Source organism: Podarcis tiliguerta (assembly GCF_965153285.1).
Source record: "Podarcis tiliguerta genome assembly, chromosome: 2".
Taxonomy (NCBI): Eukaryota; Metazoa; Chordata; class Lepidosauria; order Squamata; family Lacertidae; genus Podarcis; species Podarcis tiliguerta.
Genome location: NC_139535.1, coordinates 2,284,796 through 2,297,472, shown reverse-complemented (window position 1 = coordinate 2,297,472; position 12,677 = coordinate 2,284,796). Strand labels below are relative to the sequence as shown.

The 12,677-nt window shown below is 46.5% G+C and overlaps 1 protein-coding gene across 1 annotated transcript; it reads right to left on the bottom strand.

Annotated features, from left to right (window-relative positions):
- Positions 1 to 1,802: 1,802 nt before the first annotated feature.
- Positions 1,803 to 8,566, bottom strand: LOC310670442 (uncharacterized protein). The gene is made up of 4 exons (XM_083425813.1): positions 8,501 to 8,566; positions 5,676 to 5,853; positions 5,420 to 5,546; positions 1,803 to 3,579 (listed from the first exon to the last, which is right to left on the bottom strand). Exons 2-4 carry the CDS (start codon positions 5,748 to 5,750, stop codon positions 2,129 to 2,131), a joined length of 1,653 nt encoding a protein of 550 aa, XP_083281939.1. The 5' UTR covers positions 5,751 to 5,853; positions 8,501 to 8,566; the 3' UTR covers positions 1,803 to 2,128.
- Between the last annotated feature and the right edge of the window lie 4,111 nt (positions 8,567 to 12,677).

Genomic DNA, 12,677 nt, shown 5'->3' with positions numbered 1-12,677 from the left:
TCTTTGAGGAAGAGAAGCTCAGTGGCAGAGCCGCTGCTTCGCATGCAGAAGGCCTCAGATGCAATGCTTTGCATGCAGAAGGTAGTCCCAGGTGCAGTCTTAATATCTTAATGACCATCTGTCAGGGATTATTAAGATGTCGTTCCTATTGGTGTTTTGCAACTTTGACCTGTTGCAGGACCTTAGCCAGACCTTAGCAGAGCATACACAGAGTTCCAGAAAGCAATCAGTTGCAGGCAGGATGGACGAAGCAGGAACAAGACGCTGCTAATGGTAACTTGGTTACTTAGATGTGTTTATTATTTACAGTGGACTCTACAAGTTACTATATACAGGAACAGATACAGATCTTAACCAGCTCTCTCTTAACAAACTCCAAACAACTCTCAGAACTCAGAACCCCACACTGACCAGTCAGTAAGGTCATAAGTCATCATGCCTGTGTGAGACCTCAACCAACGGTACAGATGTATCCAGGGTCCCATATCTCCAGGCAGATAACTCCTCTCTGCTCAGTCATCCTTGTGAATGACTGTGTGAAGCTGTGTGAAGCTGCACAGAATGGCATGTAGTCAAAAATTCCAACAGTTCATGCATTTCAGGGGGATGAATACGATGACCGTCACGCTCCCTTCCAACTCTACACTTCTATGATTCACACATACAAAGGGGGTGGTAAGGAATGGCCATGTGTCAATTGTGGAAGCTGCTATTAGAACCGGATTGGCCTTCCCTAGTTTTAAAGTTAATACAAAATCATTAACCCATTTCTAAGAGGCATTCGGCTGAGAATGTTGTCAATCTGGACCCTTGCTGAAGATGATTTACCACAACATAAAGAGGACTAAATTTGTTTGCCGCTCATAGGCCTATTCTTCCCCACCAGTCTAACATGACTAGTGTAGCCTCCTATACTACCTGATTTCTGAAACCGGGCCAATTACATGGGCACAGAGATTTCTTTCCCCGCAGGCAAATGACTCCCCTGAAAGACCTGCATTGGCTCCCAGTACGTTTCCGAGCACAATTCAAAGTGTTGGTGCTGACCTTTAAAGCCCTAAATGGCCTCGGTCCAGTATACCTGAAGGAGCGTCTCCACCCCCATCATTCAACCTGGACACTGAGGTCCAGCTCTGAGGGCCTTCTGGTGGTTCCCTTCCTGCAAAGAAGTGAGGTTACAGGGAACCAGGCAGAGGGCCTTCTCGGTAGTGGTGCCCGCTCTGTGGAACACCCTCCCATCAGATGTCAAGGAAATAAACAACTATCTGAAGTTTAGAAGACATCTGAAGGCAGCCTTGTTTAGGGAAGTTTTTAATGACAGATGTTTTAATGTATTTTTAATCTTTTGTTGGAAGCCGCCAGAGTGGCTGGGGAAACCCAGCCAGATGGGCAGGGTATCTATCTATGTGTGTGTGTGTGTGTGTGTGTGTGTGTAAATAAATAAAATATAAACACTGGCAATGCCCACATTCCCCAGTGCCATAGCCAAGATTAAGCAATATATGATGGTTTAAAGATTACTTTCTGCATGAACATGGTTTCAGCCTGTGTTTTCATTGTTCCTTTGTTGCAATTATAAAAATGGGCTTTATGCCTAGAAGACCTTTGGAGTCCCTTTCAACTCTACAGTTCTAGGATTCCAGAGCCAATCCTGCTTCCTAAACACCACTGTCATGCTCCACTTTTCACAACTCTCCATTCCCAATTCTCTCTGCAAAGACAAAATATCAATGGACTCTTAGCACGTTTACTCACAATGAGCACTCCCTAACAGTACGTTGTATCTTTCATTATACTTACTATTATGAGACATTATCTTTGTTGCTTTAATACATATATGCACAACACTCCATACAACCACCAGAACATCAAATATTCTCCGTGCATTTACAATGGATTTCCCCCTATGAGATTTTTGTGGATATGAGGGACAAAGTGAATTCTGTGGGGAAAACTTGACATCTCCATGGGTTCTCCCCTATGTGAGTTTGTAAGTGATTATTAAGAACTCCAATATAACTGAAACACTTTCCACACTCCAAACATTTAAACCGTTGCTTCTCTGTGAGATCGTTGATGTTTTCTAAGAGTTATGCTCTTACTGAAGCACTTTCCACAATCCATACATTCATATGGTTTCTCCCCTGTGTGTTTGTTGATGTTTTTTAAGGTTTCCTTTCTGACTGAAGCTCTTTCCACACTCCATACATCTAAACGGTTTCTCCCCTGTGTGAGTTCGTAGATGTACAATAAGTGCTCCATTGTGAATAAAGCTCTTTCCACACTCTGTACATCTAAAGGGTTTCTCCCCTGTGTGAGTTCGGTGATGTCTTGTAAGTTTTCCACCTTCAAGGAAACCCTTCCCACACTCCATACATCTATATGGTTTCTCCCCTGTGTGAGTTCGGTGATGTCTTGTAAGTCGTCCACCTTCACAGAAACCCTTCCCACACTCCATACATCTATATGGTTTCTCTTCTGTGTGGGTTCGTTGATGTCTTGCAAGTCGTCCACCTTCACAGAAACCCTTCCCACACTCCATACATCTATATGGTTTCTCTTCTGTGTGGGTTTGTTGATGTCTTTTAAGGTACACACTTTTAGTGTAGCTCTTTCCACACGCCAAACATTTATATGCTTTCTCCCGTGTGTGAATTTGTTGATGTTTGGTAAGGTTATTACTCTGCCTGAAGCTCTCTCCACACTCCATACATCTATATGGTTTCTCCCCTGTGTGAGTTCGGTGATGTCTTTTAAGTTTTCCAGCTTCACTGAAACCCTTCCCACACTCCATACATCTATATGGTTTCTCTTCTGTGTGGGTTTGTTGATGTTTTGCAAGTGACCCACTTACAGTGTAGCTCTTTCCACATGCCAAACATTTATATGGTTTCTCACCTGTGTGAGTTTTTTGATGTCTGGTAAAGTTATTACTCTGCCTGAAGCTCTTTCCACACTCCATACACCTAAATGGTTTCTCCCCTGTGTGAGTCTGTTTATGTTGAGTAAGGCTTGCACTCCTAATGAAACCCTTCCCACACTCCATACATCTATATGGTTTCTCCTTTCTGTGGATTTGTTGATGTTTTGCAAGTGACCGACTTTCAGTGTAGCTCTTTCCACACGCCAAACATTTATATGGTTTCTCACCTGTGTGAGTTTGTTGATGTTTGGTAAGGTTATTACTCTGCCTGAAGCTCTTTCCACACTCCATACACCTGAATGGTTTCTCCCCTGTGTGAGTCCGTTTATGTTGAGTAAGGCTTGCACTCCTAATGAAACCCTTCCCACACTCCACACATCTAAATGGTTTCTCCCCTGTGTGAATTCGTTGATGTACAGTAAGGTGTAAATACTGTCTGAAGCTCTTTCCACACTCCATGCATTTAAATGGTTTCTCCCCTGTGTGAATCTGTTGATGTCTAGTAAGGTTTGAAGACTGTCTGAAGCTCTTTCCGCACTCCATACATCTGAATGGTTTCTCCCCTCTGTTAGTTTGTAGATGTGTGCTAAGGTGTTCACTCACACTAAAGTACTTCACAGGTGGCACCTCATAATTCTGATTGTCTTCTATGTTACCTGGTTGAAAGTTGGGGGAAAGAAAATATTGTTAGGTCTTCAAGGAAGAAAACAAGAGAAATAAACACGCAGCAAGACCAATCCACACTTTCCCTTATTTTAACAAATCCAGCATTCCTCCCTCTCCCATGTGTGGGATGTAAAACACAGGAGCAGTCAATGACAACATTCCTAGAGTGTACATGTTAGAACATGGGGAGGGATGTCTGTCCAGCAAGCAGGTAAACTTCCTGGGGACGGACTTCCTCCGCATGTGACCAGAGGTGGGTGTGGCCTCACCTGTGCAGGTAATGACAAAAGCACAGGGCAGACAGCCATCTCTCTCTCTCTGCCATCTTCCTTCGATGAGGAAACATCTAAGGATGCTCTCTTGGCTCTCAGCCAAGAGAGGACATAAGGACTATCTTGCTACAAGATAGATTCCGAGTGTATTTTACCCTTTTAAGCCTGTCTGCCTTCTGGGATCATATTGTGAACAGAACGTGAGTAAACTCTATTATACTTTTATGAAGACTGTGTTGTGTCTTGTATTTTAAGAGGGAACAAAAGGGGAAATTACCAGAGTAATTATTATAGAGGTTCTAGCGAACCCATGTAACACTGAGCACCAAGAGAAACCTCTATGCTGATGTGAGGCATCTATGGCCCTCAAGATGTGGCACTCTAAGTAGCACCAACCGAAGTAAAGATGGCCAATGACCAGGGATGGCAAGAGTTGTAGTGCAGCAACATCTGAAGGGACACACTTCTCGGTAGCGGCGCCCGCCCAGTCGAACACCCTCCCATCAGATGTCAAGGAAATAAACAACTATCTGACTTTCAGAAGACATCTGAAGGCAGCCCTGTTTAGGGAAGTTTTTAATGTTTGATTCTTTTTTAATATTTTGTTGGGAGCTGCCCAGAGTGGTTGGGGAAACCCGGGCAGATGGGTCGGAAATAAATAAATTATCATCATCACCATCATCCAATTGCAGAATAGTCATTACCAAGGCATCATGGACTTTGAAGAAGCACCAACTCAGGATGAAGAAGAAGAGTTTGGATTTGATATCCCGCTTTATCACTACCCAAAGGAGTCTCAATGTGGCTAACATTCTCCTTTCCCTTCCTCCCCCATAACAAACACTCTGTGAGGTGAGTGGGGCTGAGATACTTCAGAGAAGTGTGATTAGCCCAAGGTCGCCCAGCAGCTACATGTGGAGGAGCGGAGACGCAAACTCAGTTCACCAGATTATGAGTCTACCGCTCTTAACCACTACACCACACTGGTGCAAGCACTATCATTTTAGGCTATCATTAATCAATATGCTTGCAAACTTTTAATAAAGCCATCTTTACATATTTTCTAAACACTATAATAAACCTTTCCTAATATATGTAATTATGCTAAATTTGGTCATCCTCAACAAACACTCTGTGAGGTGAGTGAGGCTGAGAGACTTCAAAGAAGTGTCACTAGCCCAAGGTCACCCAGCAGTTGCATGTGGAGAAGCGCAGATGCGAACCCGGTTCACCAGATTACAAGTCTACCGCTCTTAACCACTACACAACACTGGATGAAAGGGAGAAGCAAGCTAAGAGGAAAGAATGTTTGGCAAAACTTAACTGTGATTAACTCCCGCCCAGAAACCCATGTCCCCACTGTGGAAGGATGTGTGGATCCAGAATCGGACTCCACAGTCACTCACGGACACACCGTTAAGACCGTGTTCATGGAAGACAATCTTATTCGTCTACGAGGATTTGCCAAAGAAGAAGACACGCCATGAATAAATGGCTCAAATAGGAGATTTACTCTTTCAACGTCTAACAGTCAAGAGGAATAAAAATGTGCCCTCACCTAAAGAGGCCACCATCTCATAATTCTCCTCCATGACTTCCTTGTGCAGAGCTCTTTGGCCAGGATCCAGCAGAGCCCACTCCTCCTCCGTGAAAACCACAGCCACCTCCTCAAAGGTCAAGAGGGCCTGGAAGAAGAAGAGGAAGAAAACAGAGCTTCTCTTAGATCCCCATCATCCCCACTCAAGACAGAGGGAGGCTGGGTGGTCCCATCTGTGCCTCTTCCCTCCTCCCTGCTCCCCTTGCTCTTTCCCTACCTGAGAAAGCTGCCTGGCCCCTCTTTCCACTCCACCTCTGAGAAGAGGCCGTTCAGAGGGGGTCTCGAAGGCCATTGTGTTGCCAGTGGAAAGGACAGAGGAGGAGGAGGCGTAAACTGGGCCACTTCTGGGACTCTCACAGCTGTTGCAACGATGCACTTAAATGCAGGGAGCAGCCCTTTTAGGAGAACAATGAAGAAATAATAATAATAATAATAATAATAATAATAATAATAATAATAGTTATTAATTAAATTTATATACCGCCCTATACCTGGAGGTCTCAGGGTGGTTCACAGAAAGATGGATTTAATTAGGGTGGGATACATTTACACAGATAGCATACCTGTTACAAATTACAAATATCAATACTAATAAACTAATACGCATAAATTCTAATTACAAAGTCAGAGAACTGGAAGGATGTAATCCTTTCTACAGGCACTTTATAATACTATAAGCTGCCTCAGTCTTTAGGGGACATTCAGCTTCGGTTTGGAAAGTTCTAGGATCAAATCCCAAACTTTTAATGAAGCTTCGCAGAAAGTGTTACGGTCAGTACCTCTGCAGACCTCACTTTTCCTTTCCTCCGAACAGCCACCCAAGAAACCAGTTTCTGAACCTTTGATACATTTAGAATAAAGGAAATAAGGGAAACTCTTAAATTATGGGCAGAATTTGCAGTCAGAAGAAAAGCAACACCTGGAGGCACCAGGGTGAAGAAGCTCCATACAAGCGGAGCAGATGGAAATATTTAGAGCACTCTATGCGCTAACATGGACTGTAGTTTAGGGGACAGAGATATGAAGTTCAGTGGCTTATGGCCCCCTAGTCCTTCCTCTTAGGAACCTCTGTGTGTGTGTGTCTATGTGTGTGTGTCCCCTTTTATCTTCCCTACACTGTGAGGAAGGACCTGTGTGTGTGTGTGTGTGTGTGCACCCCCCCCCCCTTTTATCTTCCCTACACTGGGAGGAAGGACAGGAGGAGAAATATTCAGGGGGTCCAAACTGGGCACAGGGCATCCCTCCTGAGAATGGAGATGGGAGACAGGGTCTCCCTGGTGGAAGCCCAGCACCCAAACTTCAGGGTGGGGAACCTCAGACCCAGGGGCTGAATTGGCCCTCAAGTCACCCCTCTCTCTCTCTGGCCCTCAGGAACTTCCCCAGCGCCACACCCTCTCTCCAACGCTTCCCAGCTGCCTCCTGAGGTTTTTCTGTGGGGCTGGAAAAAATCCCTGGAAGGCAGGCAGCTCCTGGACAAAGCTCAGAGTCAGCCCCATAGTCCCACCCACTCTGTCCTCTGCCCTGCCTATCAAAGTGGCCCCTGGAAGGCTGCTCAGGAGCGAATATGGCCCTCAGACTGGATAATGGTCTCCACCCCTGTTCCAAACACGGAACAGGCTGTCATCCTGGCCCACCTTGCAGGGTTCTGGTGTGAGTATTGCCCAGGTGGTGGGCTTTAGATCACCTACAGTATTATAAGGCCCTCCTGGCAACCTGGATGGGGACGAGGCCAGGCAGGAGTGAGGCTGGCAGCACCGGCAGAGAAAGTCCCTCAGCACCTCTGCGCTGGGCCAATCCTGCAAGACAGGCCAGATCTCCCACCCCTGGGGGCTTTGATTCTCCTTCCCGACAAATTCCCAAGAGGATATCTGGAGAAGCCTCTTTTTGGAAAGAAAGCATCAAAATCTACAGGGGTGGTGGTGGCTTTCAGTTTCCTCCCCCTCCCCCTCTCCCCCAAGTCCAGCTGGGGAGGGGGCATTTCTTTAATTCCTCCAATCTTGGCCTTGAAGGTGTTTAAAGGGCTCCTGAGACCTTGATCACTTTCAAATCCTGCCATCCACGGGCCCATTTCCCTTGCCAAGCAGGAGGAAAACTGATGAGGTGCTTTTTCATGCTTCAGGAAATGAAAAATGCCTCTTCCCTCCAGTTTTGGGGCACAAAAGAAGCACAGCAAACCCTCCCCAACTGCACCCACACACATGGGAAACCCAACAAGGCTCTTTCCTTTGTGCCAAAGCAACCTCAGCCGGCCAGACTAGGATTTCTGAAAGGGGAGCTGGGGGGGGGGTCCCCTTCCTTCTCACATCAGCCTCTTTCTTACTAAGGAAGCTCCGGAGGCCGATTTCCCTTGACATTGTCCCCTTCTCACCCCCCCCGCCCCGAAATCTCCAGCTGCTTCCACTGCACCAAAGCAGACTTCCTCTCCCCTGTTTGCCCCCCCCCATCTCCGCCCCACTGAGGCAGGGGCTTCAGCAGCACATTTCGGAGGGGGGCAGATCAGGGTCCTGGAGGAGCTCAGCCCCCCCCCCATCCCGCCCAGACCGGCTCCCTGACGCAGGAGGCAGAGCCTGGGGGGAGCGATGGGGGGGGGGGGAGCAGTGAGAAGGGAGATGGAGGGTGTTAAGCAGAGAGGAGCATCACTAGGCGGAATGGGGCTGCCCCCCCCCCTTTGAACGGAGGAGGACTGACTTCTGAGTCAACATGCACAGGGTGGGGCTACAAAATCCCTTTGTAATTAATTTCCACGGGGGGGGCACCCTTTTGTGGTTCGTCTCAAGTGTCTTCGCTGCGCTTCGAAAAGGGTCTTGCAATGCAAACCCTGTTGGGGGGGGGAGACCCCTCTTTGTAGCCAGGTGGTCTGCATCTCGCCCACCCCCCATTCCCACAGAGAATGGGCGAAGCCTCTCCCTGCTTTCCTTTCATTGTCCCCCCCATCCTCCCGCCTCCTTTCCCAGTCGCCCTGTTTGTAGATTCAGGGCGAGGGAAAGCAAATCCTATTCCCACAACACCCCCACCCCCCAATTACCCCCCAAAATGCGGCACCTCTTTCTCCTCTTCTCCAAGTCCGCTTCTCTTCCGGGTATGAGGATGGAGACCCCTCCCCTCCAAATAGCCCCCCCCCCACCAAAGAAAAACAAATTTCCTGCCTCTCTAGGAAGCGGAGCTCATTGACCCAGAGGGAGGGGGAGGGGCAGGAGATCCGCCTCCCCCTCCCTGCAAAGAGAAATGCCCTTCCCAGCCAGCAAGCTCTATATTCCCGCTTATTTAGTGAGAAATTTATGGGTTCAATTCCCCGCAGAGGCAGCCAAAGACGACCCCCCCACCCCCCAATTTCTGAAAAGCCTCCTCCTGGGAAGGGGTTTAGAGCAGTAACAAGACAACCCTAAAGGCTGGTCCAGTGTCATTGCAATGGGTACCTTTTTTAAAAAAAGAGGGAGCTGATGGAGAAAGTTAGGCTTTGTTATATTTTCGGGGGGGGGCAGCTCAGTGGTAGAGCAGTTGCTTTGCATGCCGAAGGTCCCGGATTCTTACTTTGACGTTTGGTGGGGGTGTACCATGGTCCATTTGGTCCATTTTATCTGACCTCCAAAATCTCTAAACAATCTATCTGTCCTTATTCAGCATTTACCTTATTATAACCATATTTGACCCCATATTCTACGCATCAAACTAAATAATTAATTTCCTTTCTGTTCACGGCAGCTAGACTACAGTTATTGCGAAACGATGGAAGGAAACCTCTAAAATAACAATAGAGGTTTGGATCAATAACATCTCGACCATTACTCTGTCATAATGCCTCACATGTCATTAGTGTCTAATCAAAGTTTTTTGGAGATAAGACACCTTTGACACAATCTGGCCCATCGCCCAGCCCTTCCTGGCTCGCTTTTATCAGCCGGGATGGGCAAGGATCAAGGAGACAGGTGGTCGGTTTCACTTGTCCAAGCAGCCTGTCCACATCCTCGGAGGTAACAGATTGGAACTGATCCCATGTAACAAGGCTAGACAGGACTCTAGCACTCTCCCGCCCTGGCCCTGCTCCCATGGTGGAGTCTACCTCTTTCCGCTTTATCTGCAAAAAACTTTGCAAAATCATTGCAGAAGATATTGGGGTCTTTACCAGGCCCCAGGGGCAAAAGTGGTTCCGTTAAATTGCAAACCACCTGAAAGAGTCTCCTGCTGCTATTTTCTGCAGATATGATAGAGGCGGTGAAGAAAGTCCTCTTCGCTGTTACTATCACCACTTTGTAGGCTCAATGTTGAGCTCTAACCCACGTCTGGTCAGATTCAAAATGGGTTTTCCACCACTGGCGCTCCAGCCATCTCAGTGATTGTTTCATCGCCCTCAGCTCCGGGGAAAACCACAGGGCTGTCCAGGCTTCATGCAATCAGAGAGGGCACTTCAGAGCCAGACAGTCAATAGCCCTGGTTAACTCCGCATTCCAGCAGGCCACCAAGGAATCATCTGGAAGGCTATCAAGATGAGATAAAGCATCCCACCTCCCTGCAGAGGGGAAGGGTTGAGGAGAAGTTCAGTTGCACTAGGAAGTGATCTGACCATGGCACTTCTTTAGTTTCGCTTTTACTTAATGTCAGTTCACCCATGTCAATAGAGGTGAACACCAGGTCTAAGGCATGTCCGTGACTATGAGTTGGGCCAAACTTATTCAGTGACAGCCCCATTGAGGCCATGTTTTCCATGTAGTCCCGAGCGGCCCCTTGTTAAGGTCGTGTCGGCATGGATGTTAAAATCCCCTAGGTAGGACAACCAAACTAGGTGTCTCCAGGAGAACATCCAATACACCAAAAGGAATCCTGTACTGCCCCTATTGCCCAACTTCCAGAACATGCACTCAGAGAACTGGGTCTTCCCAGTAGGCCACCTGATGCAAGCTAGTGACTTCCTAAAAATCACTGCAACCCCCCATTTCCTGCCCACATGACCTGGGTTGCGTGCGTACGAGAAACCTGGTGGACAAGCAGTGGGAAGGACATGCCTATCTGCTTCATCCAACCAAGTCTCTGTCACACATGCCAGGGCAAGTCCTCCATCCATTACTTGATCATGGATGGAAGTGGAGAACTTATTTTACTAAAAAAGTAGGAGAACTTATTTTACTAAAAAAAGCCTATGGACACATGCCTGCCGATGAGCCACCAAAACCCATTATTTACCGGTTGTCAATATCAGGAAATTTTAAAAGTGGCTACGGTGCTGTGTTGAGATACAGAAAAGGAAACGATGCCTTATGAGGAACGGCTAAGGGAGCTGGGCATGTTTAGCCTGGAGAAGAGGAGGTTAAGGGGTGATATGATAGCTATGTTCAAATATATAAAAGGATGTCACATAGAGGAGGGAGAAAGGTTGTTTTCTGCTGCTCCAGACAAGCGGACACGGAGCAATGGATCCAAACTACAGGAAATAAGATTCCACCTAAACATTAGGAAGAACTTCCTGACAGTAAGAGCTGTTCGACAGTGGAATTTGCTGCCAAGGAGTGTGGTGGAGTCTCCTTCTTTGGAGGTCTTTAAGCAGAGGCTTGACAACCATATGTCAGGAGTGCTCTGATGGTGTTTCCTGCTTGGCAGGGGGTTGGACTCGATGGCCCTTGTGGTCTTTTCCAACTCTATGATTCTACGATTCTATGACATGGTCTGGTCTTAGCATAACTCCTCCTCCTACCCGTGATCACTGAGATTGGGTGTCCCAGCACATCCCCCCTACCCGTGGAACCTGCCCAGCCATTCTGTTGGCTGGGACCCACTCCCCAGCTGCCCTGACCCTCTCCCCTTAAGAACCAGATGCAAACTATGGTATATAAAACAATATACAAAAACAAAGAAACAAACAGAAAACAATTCATAGTTATATTTAGAAGACATAGTTTAATAATAATAATAATAATAATTTTTTATTTATACCCCGCCCTCCCCAGCCAAGGCCGGGCTCAGAGCGGCTTACAAGCAATAATAAAAACAACATGAATGATTACAACTTAAAAACAAAAGTAAAGTACAACATTAAAATAATGGAACATTAAAATATTAGAAGACATCTGGAGGCAGTCCTGTTTAGGGAAGCTTTTAATGTTTGATGTATTAGAGTATTTTAATATTTTTTTTTAAGCCACCCAAAGTGGCTGGGGAAGCCGTTATGAAGCCTGTCAGGCCCTGCCCCAAGCCAGGTGGAAAGGGGCAAGGCAAGGCCTTTCAGTATGGGAACGTTTATATAATTTAGCAGAGTTTAAACGAGCCCGTTTGAGTTTATGCAGGGACAAGCGGGTTGCTAACTCGTTTGAGTCCTATCTATAATTATTCCTTCCTGGTTGATAATCCCTTTCTGTCCCTCTTAAAGAAAGCACACATGAATCTGAATGATATTAACATAAACTACTTTACTATCAGATTCATTCAGGTTTACAGAGTTGTTTCTGAAGGCAGGCTTCAGTTACATAACAGATAAACTATATACTAGATAGTAGTGAGTCATGAGAAGACTGCATCCGAGCAGTTACCAGTTAACACTCCTTGCAGCAACTGACAAAACTGCCTGCCACATAGAGGCAGTTAGTCCTCTCAGAATGTTGGACTTGACTGACAGCTTTATATCCCACATTCAGGCTCCCCTCAGGCAGTCCTCCTGAAACCACTGGCAATGCCCACATTTCCCTGTGCCACCTTCCCTCCCCTGATGGGAGGTTTTGCTTCTGCACATGAGTCTGGCAAACCGCTCTGAGCTGAAGCATTCCTTCCTCACCCACCCTAGAATGTTCAGTTCACATTGAGTTCATGAAACATCGTACCCTGACCTGTTCTTAATGCATGGGTGACCACATCTATGAATGTGATAGTTATGCCCTTTTAAGTTTTGCTATATCAATCACTAGTAATAGTTTAACAAGGAGGTTTTCATACCTGTCCAATTCTGTGTTCCCTTTCCCAACCTTTAATCTATTGATGATTAATGCCTATATGCAACCCTTGCATATGATTTGTGTTAACCAATCAGCAACAAGCACATATGTGGCAATGCTGTAATATTCAATAAAAGGGACTCTCCGAGACATGCTCGAGAGATGCCTCCCATATGACACTTGTCACTCGTCTGTCGTTTATTTCAACCCAACACTCCCCAGATTGGTTTTTCCCTGCAGCACCTCCTTTATTCCGGCTGCCACCAGGGATTTAATGCACTTTGCCATTAATGTAGGCATGA

Coding starts and splice junctions, on each gene's coding strand:
- LOC310670442 (XM_083425813.1), bottom strand. CDS start 5,750: ATGGCCTTCGAGACCCCCTCTGAACGGCCTCTTCTCAGAGGTGGAGTG. Junction 5,547..5,675: donor GGGCCAGGCAGCTTTCTCAG/GTAGGGAAAGAG, acceptor TTCTTCTTCCAG/GCCCTCTTGACCTTTGAGGA. Junction 3,580..5,419: donor TGAGATGGTGGCCTCTTTAG/GTGAGGGCACAT, acceptor ACTTTCAACCAG/GTAACATAGAAGACAATCAG.